This window comes from Cottoperca gobio, chromosome 18, assembly GCF_900634415.1.
Source record: "Cottoperca gobio chromosome 18, fCotGob3.1, whole genome shotgun sequence".
Lineage (NCBI taxonomy): Eukaryota > Metazoa > Chordata > Actinopteri > Perciformes > Bovichtidae > Cottoperca > Cottoperca gobio.
The window spans coordinates 5,117,858-5,137,109 of record NC_041372.1 but is presented as its reverse complement, the minus strand read 5'-3'; the positions used below and the strand labels follow the sequence as shown (position 1 = coordinate 5,137,109).

Sequence of the window (19,252 nt, the reverse complement as noted above, 5' to 3'; positions counted from 1 at the left end):
ATCAGTAGAAAGCCCAATATTATTCTGTGGTAGTGGGAGGAAGAGACAAGTGTGCAAGTGCGAGTGGATATATTTGTAGAACAGCACGTTTTGTGTGTGTCTGCATTAATTCTTCTTCGGGAGTTTCTGTCGCAAATAAAGCTGCGAGCAGACGTTAGTATTTCTGAAACCTTCAGAGACTACACACCCGACACGTTACTATTTCCACCAAGTCTTAGACCAAGCCCTAGAAATTAAGTTCATATGCAACAGTTTTTTTTGCCAAACGTGTCTTACAGGGAACTTAATGCTGTATGGATTATGTTCACTGATGGGTTGTTCCCCCGCCTCCAGGCACATTTTAAAGTATTTTTATATTAAAGTGTTTCAAATGTGTGGCATGTATCTAATCTAGTTTGCCTGCCTTGAGTCTCAGATTGTTGGTAAGTGAGCAGACATCTCCCCCTTCAGCACGGATACTAGTCACTATAGTCAATGTCAGACATAAACGTAAGAAAAACACATTTCTGTGTGGAGGCGATCTTTGAGGATGTGCTACGTTAACGTGTACCGCACACAAAGACGAAGCACCGTGACATTGGAGATCAGGGTTCACCTCCTGAGTCCTGCATGTGGTTACATTTGGGCAATAAAAGCGCTTTGGTTAAAGGGGTGGGGGATGTTTCCCAGTGGCCTGCATACATGACTTCATTACTGTCTCAACACATGAGTGCACGTGGCACCAACGAGCACTGTTATTATTGTACAAAATGGTGCACACCATTCCAGGCTTGGATTGCACCTGTTACAGCGGCATGTGTCCAACGGCCTCAGGTGTGCGTGTCCCGGCCAGCGGAGCGCGTGATTAGCCAGCACTGCCGGCCATCCATCTTGGGTGGTGGAGAGAGCGGGTGGGGTTAGGTTGACAACCGACCTGGCTGGCCTGGCCCCGGGATACAACTGTGTCTGCACCTACCAACCACGCACACACACACACGCACACACACATGCAGCAGAAGCAGCAAGCCTGCAGGTTAATGGCTTTGACTCCTGTCCACTCCATCTCTCTCTCTCCTTCTGTCTCTTGCTCTCTCGCTCTCCGCCTGTCATTTCTTTGTCCTAGTCAAATGTTTGCTCTCTCCATCTTAATCTCTGTCAGTCTTCTTCACCTCCATACCGTCGCCTTTCCTTTCCATTTCTCCATTTGTTTCCTCCATTACCTTTCCATCTCCTCATTACCTCACTTCGGTTTTCTTTCTCTCTCCCATTCCCTCGCGCTTTCTCCTCTTTCACTTGCCTTACCTGGAGTGTGTCTTGCATATGCATGAGGAACGTGACAAAGTGCTGCCCTCAGCGCAAACACAGGCAGGCATCCAGTGAGTCAAGTTTGTACTATGTGGAGAGAAAGATGTGGAGGGAAGAGGGAGAAAGTCTACAGGAAAGGATTTACTGAGGTTGAAAGTGACGTTACTTTTTGTGTAGTTGAGTTTCGATTACACTTTCAGTACACCTGTCGCGCAAATAAAGAAACAATGATACAAAATGAGAATGCCGCCCTTGCGAAGAGAATGTATAAATTAAGTAATGTCAATAATATTAATAACATTCTTCATGAAACATGTTTTGAATGATGTTGGATGTGAAGGCTGTGTCTTGTAAAGTATCCCAAGCTCAAAGTGTGTAGTAAGAAAGTGAAATACTACGATTACTTAATAATGTGGATTATCTGAATCTTTATTAAGCTTAAGGCTCTGAATCTTTATTAAGCTTAAGGCTACCCTGAAGGCCGTCTTTTATAATAACAGCCCATATAGCTTCTCAGCTTCAGACTGCTGTTTTCTAGCAAACCTGTCCTAGAGGGTTGTGTAAGGAGAGGAAGTGGAGCATGAAACAGGAGGCAGTGAGGAGGGATAATAAGAGAGCAGTAAACCAATGTATGAGATGTCTTATTCCCTCCTATAGCTCAGCCGGATGTTTTCATTTACATTTAATATACTGTACATTAAAAATGAACAATAGTCCCTGTACTGACACTTGATTGAAAGCCTTTGTTACAAAGAGCATTGGAGCACGCTCAGTCTAACATTAACACAGCAGGTGGAAGAGGGAATTCTGATCGAGGCACCAGAAGAACAGGAAGGAATGAGAGGAGAAAGTGAAGACTAATAGTGAGAAGACAGACGGGTCGTCCCTCTCATCATCTCCAGCGATGTGCTACCTTTGGCCAGTTGCCAGGCAACGGTGTGCTTGACAACAGCCGAGGATGAGTTATATGGCTCTCCGGTCGCAGGGAGGAATCATGGGTAGCCAATGTCAAACAACCTCCCCCCCCCCCCCCCCCAAACCCACACACAAGGTCAATAAGAGGGCACTCATATTTTAGCAGTGGGAGAACAGAGAAAACAGCATTTCCCGCTCTTTTGACCGAAAGAAACGCACCCTCCCCCCATGCAAGCCCAAGAATGTGGGCGTTAATACGAGTGAGTTAGTATTTGGCAGTTATGTGTTTGTGTGTACGTCTGCGTGTTTGTACTCCTCCCCACCGCCTCATGCTGTGGCCATGAATAAGTGAATGTCTGCGCATCCCACCGCGTAAGCCCACCCGCCCGTGTTTAGCTCCCTCTTACTCCCCAAGCAAACACCTTGATAAAGACCCACCACTGTTCACACCTGTAGCTCCTGCTAATGTTACCATTGATGCCCACACACACACACACACACACACACACACACACACACACACACACACACACACACACACACACACACACACACACACACACAGTGGGAGTGGAGAAGAAATAGCTCCAGTTGCTTTCAACAGTAGATGATGGTAAAAGTAGAAAGAGAAAGAAACATTAGAAGACATCTGACAGTTATATACGAGTACATTGCAGAAAATGCTCGAGTCTCAAGACTTTTGAGGACGAGTCTCAACACACTGTGTGTGCGGCGTAAGTTCTCGAGTCCCCATCTCCGGTGCAGAGGTAGTTTAATTCATTTTAATTTAATAAAAATATATTTAATGCTACAATGAAAATGGATTTTCTATGGCCTCATTTGGGGGTTTTGTGTTCCATTCTCATTAATGCATTTCCTCAGAATCCTGTTGTTCTTAGATTTGTTTTTCCTTTCTTGTATATAAATACAACTGTGACAGTAGCATGAATGAATAAGATAAAAAAATAAGAGCAAACAAACCAAACTAAATGTTGTTCAGCAGCTTGGTTTTACTTATATGCTTCTGTGTCATGTCTGCTGTCGCATGTTACGTTCCACATGTGCTTTGCTCGGCCCCTCCTCTGTCATGTTGGCGGTAACTAATGACGATAGAAGCAGGAAGTACTCTGTTATGCCTGGCTGCCTGCTCTGCTTAGGAGAAATGGCGCGTTCACAATAATGCGATAAAGCTGCTCTGATGAGGTGTCACTCAAACACCTCGCTGCTGGAAAAAATGACAGGGAAAAGGCAGTTTTATATTGTGTGTGTGTGGGGGGGGGGGGGGGGGGGTAGATCCTGTTTGTTCCCTCATGTTTATGCTAATTCACAACTTAACATGTCTGTTCTGTGCTATCAGAAAGCCTGTATTGTGCTGCATTATTGCTTGCCGTTTTGAGTGTGTGCAGAGAAAAGGTGTGATAGAGAGGAGTATCAGTGTGTGTAGTTGTGTAGTTGTGTAGGTAAACACATCTTGTGTGTGGCATTAATTTAGCAGAGTTCTGGAAGCGGCCAGGCAGGCCAGTCTGTTAGCGTAGCCGCTCTGCCACTACTTATTAATCAACCTGGCAGACAGACAGTGGTGGCACTGCCCCTCCGCCTGCCAAATAGGGAGCTGGCCTCACTCTGATAACTTTCAACACACTACACCCACTGCTCTGAGGCTGCCAAATTAGGGGCAACTCTGGCTAAGATAAGTCTAATAGTCTCATGCTGTTGGAGGGTGATAGACTGTGGCTTGCCTAAAAGACTGATGGTGTTGGTAGGAGCTGCGAGGTGGGGGTTAAAAAGAAGAAAGCAAAGGTTGTGAGGATGGGAGTCGAAGAAAACTGATGAATTGGGAGCTTCTTTTTCTAATTTATCCGGTGAGACACTCTGCACACATGCCGCGTTACAAACTGAACTTGGCCCAAACCCGAATGCAGGAAGTATCCACGCTGTAAGAAGAATAGCAGGTTGGCTGAATGTCGGTGCACATTCAAAGAGAAAAGAGTTTCTCTGCCAGAAGAAAATATGATGCTTATTTACAATCTTCATTCATGTGGTAGTCCAGCAGAAGCGATGTCACTGCCAATCTTTGTTGGCAAAACCTTCCCCGCGGAAAATTGATCGGCCAAACTGTGACTTTGGACGGGTCAGAAGATTTAATCCCTCTGCTCTGTGCTGAAGTGTAAATAATTCTCAAAACCTCCAGGGGAGCCGAGTGGAATCTGTAAGTGCATTTCTATTAATTTGGTCTTTTTATGGTCTGCTAAACTTAAAGACTTGATAGTTTGGTTTTCTGATGGTGATTTAAAATCGTCTGAATAATGTACATTTCTGGTGTATAGAGCCATGAAATGTGTCTTAAAGAAAATGTTACACAGTCAAGGGTTTCCAGGTTGCCTTGTATCTATTTATATTGTGTGAATTATTCATCAAGGCATTGGACAACTTTCATATCAGTCTTTTTGTAGCTTGACAGTACACGCATACATATTGACTTTGACTCTTCTCTGCTACTCTCTCTCCATCTCACTCTTTGACAACACACTCTATACTTCTTTGACTCGACATCATATTTCTGACATTTCTTTCTTCCATCAGCTCTATATATCGCAGACAGAGGCCTTCTACTCAAGATCTCTGCACTGGCTATAGTCTTACTGTGGAGAGAGCCGTGACAGTGACACGGTGACAGTGGAGCTCCCCACCACTCGGGGGTTAGACCTCGTCACTGCGCTCGAAGTTCAGAGTGTGAACCTTAACCGTGTTTGCCACTGACCTTCAAGCGTGTCCAATAAGATTACAGGGGATCGAGAAGCATAAACATGAAGGAGGTATCTCGGAGTTTGCAAAGATGTAATCGAGCCCCGATTGTCGTTTTGGCGTCAAAATGAAAGGTCAGATGACACGCTCTGGCGAAAGAAGAGTCTTATCACACGATGACACTGACTGACTGAGTGCGCCTGATACTATCCACGCACGTTCTCACATATACAGACACTAAGGACGTTGTTTATCAACAAAATGCATGAAGTGCAATGTTCCTAAGCAGTGTGTCTGGTCATTGCAAAGAGAAGTTGGGGATTCATCACTGCACACCTGAAGTTATGAGCAAATGCATGCAAAGCCCTGACCTACTTACAGAGCACAGCTGATGGTCAAAAAGGAGCATTTTGTAAATGAATATGTAGGGATACCATAGACGTTTATTTCTAAATGTTTTTCTACTTATTTAAGTTTTTATTGCATTTTTGGTTAATACTAAATATACTGTATAAAATACATTGTTGGACATTTGACATTAATCTCAGATACAAATTAAATCAATTTAGCAGTTAAATCATGTAAATGGTAACTTCGAGTCGCTGGTTATAATTAGTTTAAAATATAAAATAAATACAGATAATAAAGTGTTCTGCTTTTATTTAAAGTATACTGATCAAATACAACAAATTGCTTGTTGAATAAAAATTAATTAATTATTTTATTGAATAAATATAATTAAATAATAGCAGAGTTTTCTCAAATACAGCTTGTTCTGTCTGTTAATTCTAAATAGTGTGTGACTTTCTTATACTGATACATCCGGTTACAGATTTCACAGACTGGGTTTCCCTCACAAGACGGAGGAGGCCTGTGAGTTGATCGTATCGTACACGAGTGCGGCCTTCCTCTCCCTTCTTTTAAGAGCGATTTCATTCGGGGCATCGGCTCCACGAGTGATATGACAAAGGGCACAAATCATAATGTTGACACTTTTATCTGCAGTGTTTTCCATTTGTATGTGAAGTTGTGAAGAGGGGAAAAGACTTGAGCGAGGTCGTTTTGTTTTATTGTCTTTTATTTTATTCTGAAGTAGCCGATGATCGCCCACTACCCTTTGGCTTCCAGGTCAACACTGTTATACTCCACCGACCAATTCAAAGAGTTAATAATCTAAGTATGCTTTTAGTTTTCAGTGGTGGAATGTAACTTAGTACTTTACTTACGTACATTTCAGCTCTTTGTACATTACTTAGAAATTTCCATTTGGTGTTTCTTTATATTTCTTTTCTCCACTACATTTCAAATGTTACACTTTCTCTTCCACTACAGCTATACTTACTTTATACATCTATTAATATAGATCAGGCTGTTCTTACACACTGTTCCTGTCTGTACCTACAGAAAGTAGTGCTCTGTATTTGGTATATATCGCAGGCAATTTGTATGTATGAACCAGGAAGTGTAAAGATCGACAAAGTCCACGTAGGGAGAATGTCGGGGTCTATGGAAGGATCCAAAAACACTGGACTTTGTCGGTGTCCCGTGTGAAACCAGAACTGATTAGTCACGTAGCTTCTGTACTTCAGTAACGGGACTTTGGCCGTAATTTGATCCTAAAAGTTTACTTATTTGTCACGTGACTTCACCACCTCCGTAAGTTAAGTTGTTTCCTGTGAAGATGGAAGTTTATTTTGAAAAGACTGTACGCATGAAACAAGTTGACACGTGTTGCTGGATGTCACAACATCAACAATAACTATTCAAATGAAAACTCTAAGTTCCTTTTAGCTGATAATATTTCTGTATTTTTAATATTATTTGTATTTGCACACAGTACTACAGCGACTAGTTAATATTTAAATCCTGACTTGTACAACTCAACAAATACACGCAAAATGTGCACAATTCTTCCAGAACATTGTTTGTCTAACAACAAACATGCAAGAGCAAGGTCAAAGTAATTGAAAGCTTTACTGTGTGTGTGTGTGTGTGTGTGTGTGTGTGTGTGGGTGTGTGGGTGTGTGTCTCTCTCTGTAGGGTATCGAGAGGGATTTGAGAAGTTGTCCTACACACACTTATGAGGCAGGAGTCAGATTGGTTTCTTTATGCGCTGGAGATAAAGCTCTCTTTGTCACACACAAAAACAAAAACACAAACACACACACACACACAGGCCCATGCCATCCAGATTTTTGATGCAAAGCAGCCTTATCTTGCAATTACCTTCCAATACTGAAGGCATTCGGCATAACTGACATTGTCGCCATCAGAGTGAAATGCATTTTATCACACATTTGCATATTTTAATTACACTGCCATGGAAGAGGAAAACATCAGACATCTCGATTAATGTCTGTTATGTTGTTTTACTTGTGACGGACAGGATGGTCCTGCGAATATGTGCGTACAGTCGTGTGTGTGTGTGATACGTACACTGAGGTGGTGGGTAAGCAGTGTAGAGGTTTGGTATGAAGCGTGCCGCAGAGAGAGCCGCTTCTCGCTCCCCCAGTGCGAGGCCGACCCTTTGAGATGAGAAGGAGGTTAGCGGCTGAATAATTAATCCAAACATTTTCCAATGGAGCCTCTTTCAATAAACATGTTTTGATGTGAACATTTTTAATGCTCAGGCTTTCTGTTCACTTTGAGTGCAGTTTAGCCAGGGCCGTCACTGCCCAACGTAGAAAAAAGTTTTTCCTCAATAATACATTAAATATTGATTTACCATAATGAAGGACGGTCAACCAAATTAGAGCCACACATCAGTATCATAATGAAGTTGCAAACTGAGAATCTTTTTTGTAAGAAAATATTTACAAATGGTCAAATAAAAATGATTCCAATAAGACATGAGTGTTTCCAGCTGAACTGCACCATGCTGCCGATATTCAGTGGCGCACACAGTGACTGGTGCGTGGGGAGGAGTTACAGTATCTAGGCCAACCCAGCATGGGCTCTGTTTGAAGTATTGCAGTAGTTTGCCAGCACGTAGTGGAATAGCAGAAGTCTACTTTTAGCTCCAGAGCTGCACAGACACAACAGACATTTGATCCACTAGCAGTCGTGGACGGCGCGCACACACACACATTCACAGACACTCACACGTGCACATAAACATACAGATGAAACACCTGCATGGAGACGAACACACTCCGGTGCTCGGAGACCCACATGCACCCCCCCCCCATCCACATCCACACACCGCTGCAGATGCACAATGAGTGTTTATCCATTTATTTTTGCTGTTTGTTTGTTTTGCTCGGTAAATCCTAACCACCGCACAGCTGCTGGTGGAGCAGGCACGGACAGCAGTTTGGGGATTCATTAGTTCTTGTTTTCCTGCCTCTGTCTCCCCCAGCACTTTTTGGATTTGTTGATTCAATCTTTTTTTGTTTGTTTTGGCAATTCCAGAAGACCTACATTTTAAAGTCAATTCAGCCTTAATGATGATGGCAATACGTCTCTGGGGGGAAGTTGCTAAATGGCCAAAGTGATGTCATCAGGGTTATCTCAGCTTGAGCCTGTAATTGGATACTACAAATGTTTAATACCTGCATTGCAAACTGAGTTTGAGATCTGTGGGCATTTACCAAAAAATAAATGCTATTTGGTAAGTTTCTGGGAAGTTTCTTTGGAGCTTGACTCGTTCTATGGAGCTAAAGTTATGATATTGCAGCTTCTCCCTTGACTTTATGCAGGTGTAATACAAAATCAATGAGGCGCACTTCTTTAAATCCCCTTGAAAAGTTGGTATTAAATTCTCTGTAATATTAGATAGGTGTTCAAGGACTTTAAATGTCAGATATTGGCTAGTCAGTGGAAAACGAGTGGAGAATGTTAAGCTACTGAACATGTTTTTATTATTTTTGACTTCTGATATCTGATATATCGTTTGTTGTTTTTTAACCAAACAACTACAAAATATTTGTTGTAGATGTTAACACTAGCAGCTTGTGGCAGAGTACTGAACGATCCCCGGCACCTGCAAATCTCAGCACCTCAATAATCAAATCAGATTAAAATATTTAAAAAGATATTAAGTCAACACCTCTCACTTATGACACCATGAGTCTCATAGGTAAGATACAACACACACACACACACACACACACACACACACACACACACAGCAATAATGACAGGAGGGGTTTAAGTCTTTTCATTTGCTGTCGAACTCAGCAATGACTAAAAACAATTACTGTAGCACACACACCCACACACACATCATGCCATACATTGTTTCCGATCTGGCCCATGGCACCCCTATTTCACCCGCCATTACCCTCTGACTGGTTAGGAGCCCCCAGGGAGCGCAACACCCAAGGGAACCAAATGATGGATAAGCAGGAGTGGAGGGAAGGAAGTGGGCTGAGGAGGAGACACAAGAAAGAGACAGGGCAGGTGAAGGCTTTGCAATTCTGAGCACACACACTCATGAAAAGGAGCATGATGGGAGTGTGTGATCTGGCAGGTGAGCTATTGTTCCTTGGGGCTGTAAAAGTGTTCACAGGGCAACAAAACCTGATCGATAGACGCACACCGCCACTCTATAAAGACTCTAGTTAAAGAAGGAGAGTGAAATAGATACCAGCCCTCCTTGTTGTCCCTGTGGACGCACACACGCACACACAGCGCACACACACACACACACACACACACACACACACACACACACACACACACACACACACACACACACACACCTGACAATGTATCATCTCACTTCCTCTGACTGTGTTTGTCCCTTTGTGACTCATTGTGTCTCTGTCAGAAGCTCTCATCCTTCTCCCTCTCTGTCATCCTCCCTCTGTGTACGAGTTTGTGTGTGTTCTTCTGCATCCCTCTGACACACTTGGATCGGCCCGTGACAAAACAAGAGCAATCACACTCCTCAATGCTAAACACACACACACACACATAAACATGCATGTGCAGAGTGAAGCTCTGAGAAACAGTTTTTGTGCACACGGCCCTTCTCTGCTGGGAGCCGGCCTGGTTTCTCTTTCACCAGCACTCACACACACACACACACACACACACACACACATTTTCTCTCTTGCTGTTGCGGTGTCTCTGTGTTGTTATGCCACACAAACACAGAGCACACATTTTGACAACACACAGCTTGAGACGACATCAAAACACAATTGTGTGCATACACACACGCGCACAATTTGTCCCCACAACTTTATGAAGGGGGAGCGAGACAGTGACATTGCTTGAAAGAAAGTCCACTGACAGCGCACCACCTAACCACCAAACACACACACACACACACACACGAAGGACAGGACTTCAGAGGCTCGCTGCCTCAGCTCCGGACTAAACCCTGAAAGATAAAGTATTAATCCTCAGGGGAGTTTAAAATAATGAATGAGGGGAAAGTAAATAAAGGAGCATCCATGAAAAGGACAAACGATGAAAGAGACGGGGAGAAAATAGTTAAAAAACCTGAAGACATTTTGACAATTATTACTATAGATAGAGGTAAAAAAAAAAAAAGGGTTTAGTTTCACAAACATCTTTAAAATGAGAGGATATGGTGTCACTGTAATAAGTGAGTGACAACAGGGAGGGATTAGGGAGATGTGCTGACTGCGACCGACACCAAGCAGCTCTCCCCTTCAATCGGCTGATTGTTCACATCTTAAAATGCCATTGTTCTTCTGCTCAGGAAAGGGTCTACATTACACCACACACGCAGACGCACTCAGAGGGGTCCTGCCCAGTGCGAGGGCATCAAATTGGAATAATTTCACAGATAATTTGGTTGTCGCAGCCAGGCAATAGTAATAACAACATTAGAGCGAGAAGGAGCACAATAAGAAAGAGGGAGAAGAGCGGAGAGAATCACCCAAGGCCAATCGCCGTGTGTAAGTCAGAGTGGTGTTTGTGGAAAAGAAGCCTCTTCATAAGCTCACTGGAAAAAAAGGGGGAATGTTTAGTTTTTTTCCGTTTCCCCTTTTCTACCGCTTCCAAACCCTTTTTTCCCTTCCCTTGCGTCATTTGGCGTGACCCTTTTGGAAGCGGCAAAGTGTTTAGTGTGGCGGCAGGATGATAGTGCCGACTTCGGCGCCGGTGGTGCTGTGATTGCAAAATTACATTTAGACACCATTTGCGAACGTGCAGCCTCTCTAACAGGCGAGCAGCTTTCATCACCTCCCAAAGAACCAGGCACAATCTGAGGTGTGTGTGTGTGTGTCCTGCTCTAAACGTGTGTGTCCTATACATTATTCAGATGCCTCAGCCGCCCACATCTGTTCATTTCTCTGGACGACACACATTCTCCTCTGATAGACCATAATTACTATGCTGCCAAGAACACACACACACACACACACTCACACAGAGAGCCCTGGCACCCATGTCAACCTCTAACAATGAATTCACAGGGGATGTAGTGTGTTAGAAGCACCGTTTGTCATCCCGCAGCCACACTGTTCACACACAAATCATAATCACATGTGTGGCTGCACTCAAAGTCAAAGATGCGTGCACCTCTGCACACACACAAATCAATATGACAAGTATAGCTGCATACACACAAGACACCTGTACGTGCATTTTAGTTCTCGAAGCATAATGTCATGGCTCTCTGATGGCACATCAAAAGGCTCATTGCTGCTTCATTATGACTGCAGGATAGATCCACAAATATTAGTGTGTGTGTGTGTGTGTGCAGAAAAATGAGCATGCCACGGGTCTGTGTTGGCAGTATGATTAAGCATAGACTTAGCGTGTGAGTGTGTGTGTCCTGTTAATATGTGAGGTGGAGACGGAACAGATGAGAGAATGTATTTGCATTATTCCTCTTTCTTTATGTGCTCGCATGCATGCGTGTTGTGTGCGTCTGTTTCTGTGTGTGGAAGAGCGAGGGAGGTGGAGAGAAAAGGAGGCAGTCTTCTCTGTAGTGTCAGCCTTTGATCAGTGTCCCCGCTCATGTGTGTGTGTGTGTGTGTGTGTGTGTGTGTGAGCCAACCTCTGGTGTCTTGGAGGCAGATGAAACACTGTGCCTCTATCCGGGACTCACAGAACACCCACTATCCTCCTCTCCTTCTCCTTTAACTCTCTTGCTCTCTCTCTCCCTTACCCCCTCTAACCACCATTCCTTATCACAGCCATTTTAAAGGCTATTCATGTCGAGCTGTGCTTTCATCTTGCATTGCGGCGTAACCAGCTCCTCTGTTTGTTTTTTTTCACCGAGCCTTTTTATCAGATTATAGAGGAAAGAGGACGACGGGTGAAGTGGCCCGCTGTTGTACACTGACTCACAGTCAGATGGACGCAGCGTGAAGGTGCAGGGAAAGACAGCGGCTTTGGCTGTAACAAGATAACGTTGGGATCTTGGGTGTCTGCTGGCACTGCGTCGCTCAGATCACTCGCTTTTCTTTGATGCCCCACCAGCACAGCACAGCACACAGTTTTTGTAAGAATGCTAACTAAAGAGCAAAAGATGATCTTGCTTACTGATAATAATGAAAAGGTGATTTACATACATCCACACGTTTCAGTATCTGGGCTTTATATGAGCACTGCTCCCTTATTGTGTGCAAGAAACTACACTGACATAGAAGTATTGCTATGTATTGCATTAATTAGCTTAATTAATGACCATGAGCATAATTGGTTATGTTTAATATATCATGGCGATTACAGTAGGGCATTAGGCGCTCGTGTTTGTGCTCACTTTAATTAATGCACTCAAACATGCAGCTGTGTGTTTGCGGTGTTTAAAGAGCAGCACAGAAGCCAGTAAATGCATGTTGTGCTTCGATCCCTTTTTTTGTGAGATTATAAATATTCATTGGTTTCGGTTGCACTTGATGGTTGTGTAATATTGTGAAGTTCAGTCGATATAAGCCTTTACCTTTAAGTGCAGCTTATTACAGGCAGACGCATGCAATTGTATAATCAGTGTGAATAAATGCATGTGGATTGTGATCAACTGTCATTTTTCAATAATGTAACATGTTCTTGCTGTTGTGGCAATAACTCAGCCACAGTTAAATCCTCTACGTATATATGCCACACGTTGTATGCATCAGTTGTTGTGTGTTGTGTTCAGACTTAAAGTTTTGAAGCAAATGTGCTATATTTCTGTAATATTCAGAGAAAGTGTGTCTGCTGTGTTTTCGCCACAAGGTGGCTCCTTATTCATATCCATAGTCCAACTTCAAACTTCAAAGAGTTTGGTCCAAGTCCAAACTCTTGAAAGGAATAAAGGATGTATAGTGAAGAGAGAAATGCTTGTGACTTTATACTGAGTCTAATTGGAAATTCTGATAAAAGATCTTTAACACTAATTAGACGCTCAGAGCAGACAACATGCTGTCTGTTTGTCTCGATGGATCCGAGCGTCTCGCTATAAGTGTTTAACCTCCACTGAATAGGCCTAATGGATGACCTTTCCAGTTCACCTGCCTTTACTAAAGCTCTAATTAAGAGTCCCATGAGCATCCGAGCGGCTACCAGTTAATGGATGCTTAAATAGAAAAGATTTAGGTCTTTGGTGGAACAATTGAAGATACTCAGCAGTAATCATGAGAGGCTAACAGAAGAGGTGAGCTATTATTCCAATGCTCCGGTGTATCAACATTTGTCTCGCAGAGAAACTTTGAGGAATGTTCAGTACTTGATTTGCAAAAAGGATTCCATGTCACTTGTAAACCCTTAAAACAACAATCGTTACAATAAAGAATTTAAACCAAATTGAACTCTGTAAGTATTGAACAGATAACTAATGTGCTGCATGACCCGACGTTCAGAGTCGGTGTCGTCCAAGTCATCATGACGTAAGCAAGTTAAGCATCTGCATCATACAGCTCAGACTTATGTGCAAATATGGAATAACTCACTTTTTGTTTAATTCATTCATATCTTTTATGATATATTGTAATTTTAAAGTTTAAAAAATGTCTTAATTGACATCAAATCCCATATGTGGACCCGAGGCAACAATATGTTAGTGCATCTCAGCTCCAACCCCATTGTTCCTACTCAAAATCTTGAATATGAATGTTCTGTATGTAAACTTACTTTTATAAACATTTTATAAACTCAGTAATCATAAAGAAAAATCTATTTTTTGGGGACTATTTTCAGCTGCGGATTTTACACATTTGGCGCTTTAGGGCCGCCATATTGGATTTCTTCTCTACGTGTTTACATTGTATTTAGCTTATTCTTCAAGCGTGTTTACATTGTATTTGGCTAGTTTTTAGTGCGTAATCATCGCTCTTCTAGTTATGGGATTTGGACACCGACATTGTGTGGTGAAAGGATGTTCACAGTGGGAAAAAGCTAAATAAATGGGCAGAATCTCATTGTGAGCTTCACGATTGCAAATATGGCGACTGCAAGCCCCCGAACTATTTCCATTTCCAACAGCACTAAAGAACAATGATAGAAGGCTAGCATGGACCACAGCTGTAAAGAGACAGGATTACAATGGGAAGTCTTGGGAGCCCAAGAAATCTTTGCGGATTTGCAGTGAGCATTTCATGCAAGGAAAACCAACAAATGAATTCCCTGATCCTGAACTCGACCTGGGGTATGTAGTCTATCTACTTGATTTATATATTGACAAATGTACTTTCTATATATTGAGTTTTATAATAATCAACAAACACAAGTTAGGTTAGGGTTAGGGTTAGCTAACCCTAACCCTAACCCACTTATGATATCGCCAGTTTTCTTGACTGCACAGATCCTTGCCGAATGTGGCGTATGGGAAACTTTCATTGAATGAGAACAATTTGCTTTCAAAAAGCAATACAAAAGATATTTGTTTCAACCAGCCAGAGTCAAACAGTCTAAATGCTTTGCCTTTTTTGTATTCGTTCAAAGTTTGTTTATGAAACTCGACATCGTTCCCTGGGTGGTCGGACATTAAAAATAATGTTATATCGCTGAGGTATATCGGCGGCCAAGAAGTCATGCTGTTGTTTTCATTGACCCAGCCATCCTGCAATGTCAAGGGATCAGGCACTGAAACGCCACTCGGCATAACCAAAAGCTTGGTCTTTTCTTTTTCTGTGATTGAAAGTCTTTCGTTAGCTGTTGGTTGCTCCTCAATGCCTATCTCTGATGCAGCAAACACCCTGGCAATAAGCTCCAGTTTTGTTCCTGAAACCTTTAAATTCCGCTTGCGGCAAAATACTTTCAAAGCTTCGACTTTCCACATCTGAACCTCATCATCAGAAAGGAGTTCAGAACTCATTGTAGAGTAGTAGGTTTGTTTACAACATGCTTGAAGAATAAGCTAAATACAATGTAAACACGTAGAGAAGAAATCCAATATGGCGGCCCTTGTAGAGTTGGTGCTCACTTTTCTAGGCTTGCCACACCAGCATGCATTGCGATTCCACCGGAAGCCTGAAACTCCGATTCCGTCTATAGTAATTTATACTTACAAGTGGAATCAATTCATTGTTTTTTAAGACAAATGTAGAATGCCACAGGTCTTATCCTTTACCAGGGAATTAAACAATAGATAAAGTCTAAAACAATCCTCCATGGTTAAGAGATATCATATCATATATTGGCTTCTTAGACCTTTTTTCTTTCCTGTGGAAGACATTTTGAAATGTCACAGAAGGAAAATGAATGACGGCTGAATTCCATTTAGCTGCTTCCGTTTCAGGGTCCTGGTGTTGTGCACGCTGGCTCACTGTCACACTGGGCCACGTCTTGCTGGGACACTTAAGTAACATCTGTGTGATATAGGTAAATGTGTCTACTGTTTCTACTCATGCCATAACAATATTGACTAAGAACAGTTGTTTGCACCCAAAAAATTGAGGGGAAAAAAGACACGGCACAATCCTGAATTCCAAGCACGATGTGTCATCACTTGTAATCCAGTTATGGGTGTGATTCAGATTAGGGTCACCTATGTTTCTGGGAGTGCAGGCTGCTGTGTGCTGTAAGTGGCTTTGTGTCCCTGCTCAATGCCATTAGAGTAAACGTCATTAAGAGAGGAGCTGAAATGGCAATTTCGTCTCTCACTCCCTTCGCTCTCTCTCTGTGTGCCGTCTGTTACTCCTTGTTGATGAATGATGGTGTTGCGCACACACACTCACACTTGTTCTCGTGCAATTCCCGCTCAGTCAGAAGCTGATTTACAGGCCGAAGTAGGGAACATCTGCCAAACAGGTACTAAATACTAAATGTACTGATACTAACGTCATCTTGTCTTCTCTCTTTATTCTCCTCTCATCTCTGCATCCGTTCTTCTCCTTATCCCGCTCCCCTCTTAAATATCCTCCCGCCTTCTTTCTACATCCATCTTTGTTAATTCAACTACACAGGCTTCCTTAGTACCGGCGATCAGTCCGCTAAGGGGAACTACGGCCTGCTGGACCAGATTCAGGCCCTGCGTTGGCTCAACGAGAACATCGGCCACTTTGGCGGAGACCCAGAAAGGATCACCATCTTCGGCTCCGGAGCTGGGGCGTCCTGCGTCAACCTCCTCATCCTCTCTCATCACTCGGAGGGTAAGTGAAGACTCTGTTGCATTGTGTTGTTTTTGTACTTGGAACAGAATCCATTGTTCCGTCACCTTGACCTGTCACTAGCTTTTTTTTTCTCGTAGCATAACCCTAAACAGAATATTCCCACAGGTCCTGGGATTCCTAGAATATCATATTTCTTTGTGATTGCTAATAGCCTGGATCCAGCCATGTAAATGACTCATTAAACACAAATGTCTTGACAAATGGATTGTGGCTGCTCACACGAATTCCACCTCATCCATTAATGTTTCATCGGAGCTCATTCCTCGATAATCCCCGCAGAGCCTCAATGCATATTTACAAACCATCTCTGTGTGTTTGTTCTATATATTTGCTGGAAACAAATGGCCGTGCACACCTGCGTGTCCCATTTGTCCTCTGGAAACTCAACATAAAATGTATGTTCCTCTATTTGTTGCTAAAAATGACTCGCTCAGTATATATATAGTATCTTTTCTTTTTACACCTTTGGCTATTTGATGACCCACGTAAATGTAATCATCGCAGCAAGGTCCCGTCCCATGTGGTCAGATGGAGACTCAGCGAGCAGCATCCGGCCCAGAAATCGTTAAGTCCTGTGATGTTCGCTTGACACCCCCATCCTCAAAGGAAAACACTGCTCGTCTTTTGAACTGAAGAATTTAAGCAGTCATGTGGCTAATGAGGGAGTCCGGGTTTGATCCAGGTTATGTCGTTCATGTCTTTGGAGGATGAATCACTGGAGCTCCAACATTTCCCCACATTACCTGACTTGGCGAGCGCCGCGGGCTTTGTTAACGCTCCGCTGCTCTGCAGCAGAGAGGCTCTACCTCCGTCGAGAAACCTACATCCGTCTGACCTCGTGCTCCCCATTACCAACAACACACCCGAGGGCTAAGTGTTAACATTGCACCACCAAAAGAGAGAGGCCTACGGACCAATCGACTTTGATCTGAATTGAGATCAGTGTGGCTGCCGACCCGCAGCCAAATGGTCACGGACTCGCCGCCTTTGATCATGCTGTTCTTGAAGCCGTCCTCCTTAAATTGTAACTTCTCTGTTCTCTACACTGCTCGAGGACTCTCCCTCAATATCTCTCTCCTCTGTTCATTTTCTCTCTCACACTAACTGCATAGGACAGAAACAGGGAAGAAGAGAGAGAGATTAGAGAGAGCGTGTTCACAAAACCACACATCTGTTTCAATCATCTGTGTGTGTGTGTGTGTGTGTGTGTGTGTGTGTGTGTGTGTGTGTGTGTGTGTGTGTGTGTGTGTGTGTGTGTGTGTGTGTGTGTGTGTGTGTGTGTGTGTGTGTGTGTGTGTCTGAAGCACCAGGCAGACGTCTGACATGTCTCTAACTTTGACTCATTCTGTCTGCGTACATGAGCCTTAATAACAAATGTGTGTTGTTGAAGCTCGAGTGAGCATCTGTGCAATGCTGCCGTGTCACTGTGTCTGTTTAACCCATTCTCTATAATTACCACTGATGTCTGCTCACCCCTCACATTAACCCAGGCACACCCAACCTTTCCTCCACTCATCGGCAGGTGACCCAATTAGCCTTTGAAAGCTCCCATAACCCCAATTATTTAATATTGATACAACAGCGGTCACAAAGTGTTTGTGATTAACACAAAGCATGTTTAGTGTTTGGTAACTCTTTCTATGACGGCCATGTCTATAATGCATTATATACAAACATACTTATAATGTGTTGTAATCTGCTTATAACTCTGTGTAATTATAAGCACTCGTCCATAATGCTTCATAAAGACACATTATAAAGCATTTTTATAAAGGTCAAGTATCATAATACATGAAATACTTTACTTAAAGCACATAATGAGCACTTATAGTGACTTCTAACCAGCTTGTAATGTATTATATCTGCCCACATATTATGAATATTTATGAGTGCTTATAATTATACAGTGCTATAAGCAGATGGCACGTTATCAGTATGTTTCTAATGCATTATAAACACAGGTGTATGTGTACTGTGCATAGGTACAATATAGATAAATATTTCAAGTGTCCTCCTATGTTGAGGAGTGGCATTGCAACTCATTAAGCACAGCTAATCATGCTTTATTGAAGTTGTTAGCATCTCTGGAATAAAGAATGCAAAGTCCAAACCACCTGTTATTCTAAAGAGTAACTAATTACCTGCCAGCTCCAGGTCTGTACTTAAAATACAGACGTGAGTGCGCTATAAATATGTCCCTCTAACTCTAGAAGAGTAAGTGAACAAGTGTATCCTTTTATGTATTTCTCCGATGGCTCTCTCCACTCTCTGTTCTAAAGCCACAATGCCTGTTTGACCTTCTGTCAGTCATTGTAGTTTAATTATTAATTTTTCAGGGAGCCTAACGGTTGGGAAAGCCTGTATTAACCCTGTGTGTCCTGTTGCTGACAACCAACCCCCCTCACACTGCCACCAGTCCATTCTCATGCCTCCGCTTTGTCATCACCCCATCGTCATCATCGTCTTCATCAGCATCTAATGGTGTAACACCAGCCCTCTAGACGCCGCCTGTCTGTCATGCTCCCCCCCCTCTCCCCCGCCAGGGATGCCAGGTAAGGAGTCTGTCATCCCCACCCTAAAGGGACACCAATCATGTCACCAACACAGTGTCACAAATCAAATCGGACAGCAGAGACGCACAGGATAGATGGCAGGATGGAGGTGGTAGACAGGATGGAGAGAGGGGTTGTAAGTGATACTGATATGATGAAGGGTTGGAGATATACAGGGGAAGACAGCATCCAAGGTATCCTGTGTTTAAAGGAAGAAGAGGAGAGGCAATAACGTTATTG

The 19,252-nt window shown here is 43.0% G+C and overlaps 1 protein-coding gene across 2 annotated transcripts in view; it reads left to right on the top strand.

The window, feature by feature from the left end:
* LOC115023467 (neuroligin-2-like) overlaps positions 1 to 19,252 on the top strand; it is a 148,242-nt gene that overhangs the window by 123,335 nt on the left and 5,655 nt on the right. For both annotated transcript variants that reach the window (XM_029454469.1, XM_029454470.1), the window contains one exon: positions 16,254 to 16,439. In XM_029454469.1, the coding sequence (XP_029310329.1) occupies positions 16,254 to 16,439 (186 nt within the window). The remainder of the gene's footprint in view (positions 1 to 16,253; positions 16,440 to 19,252) is intronic.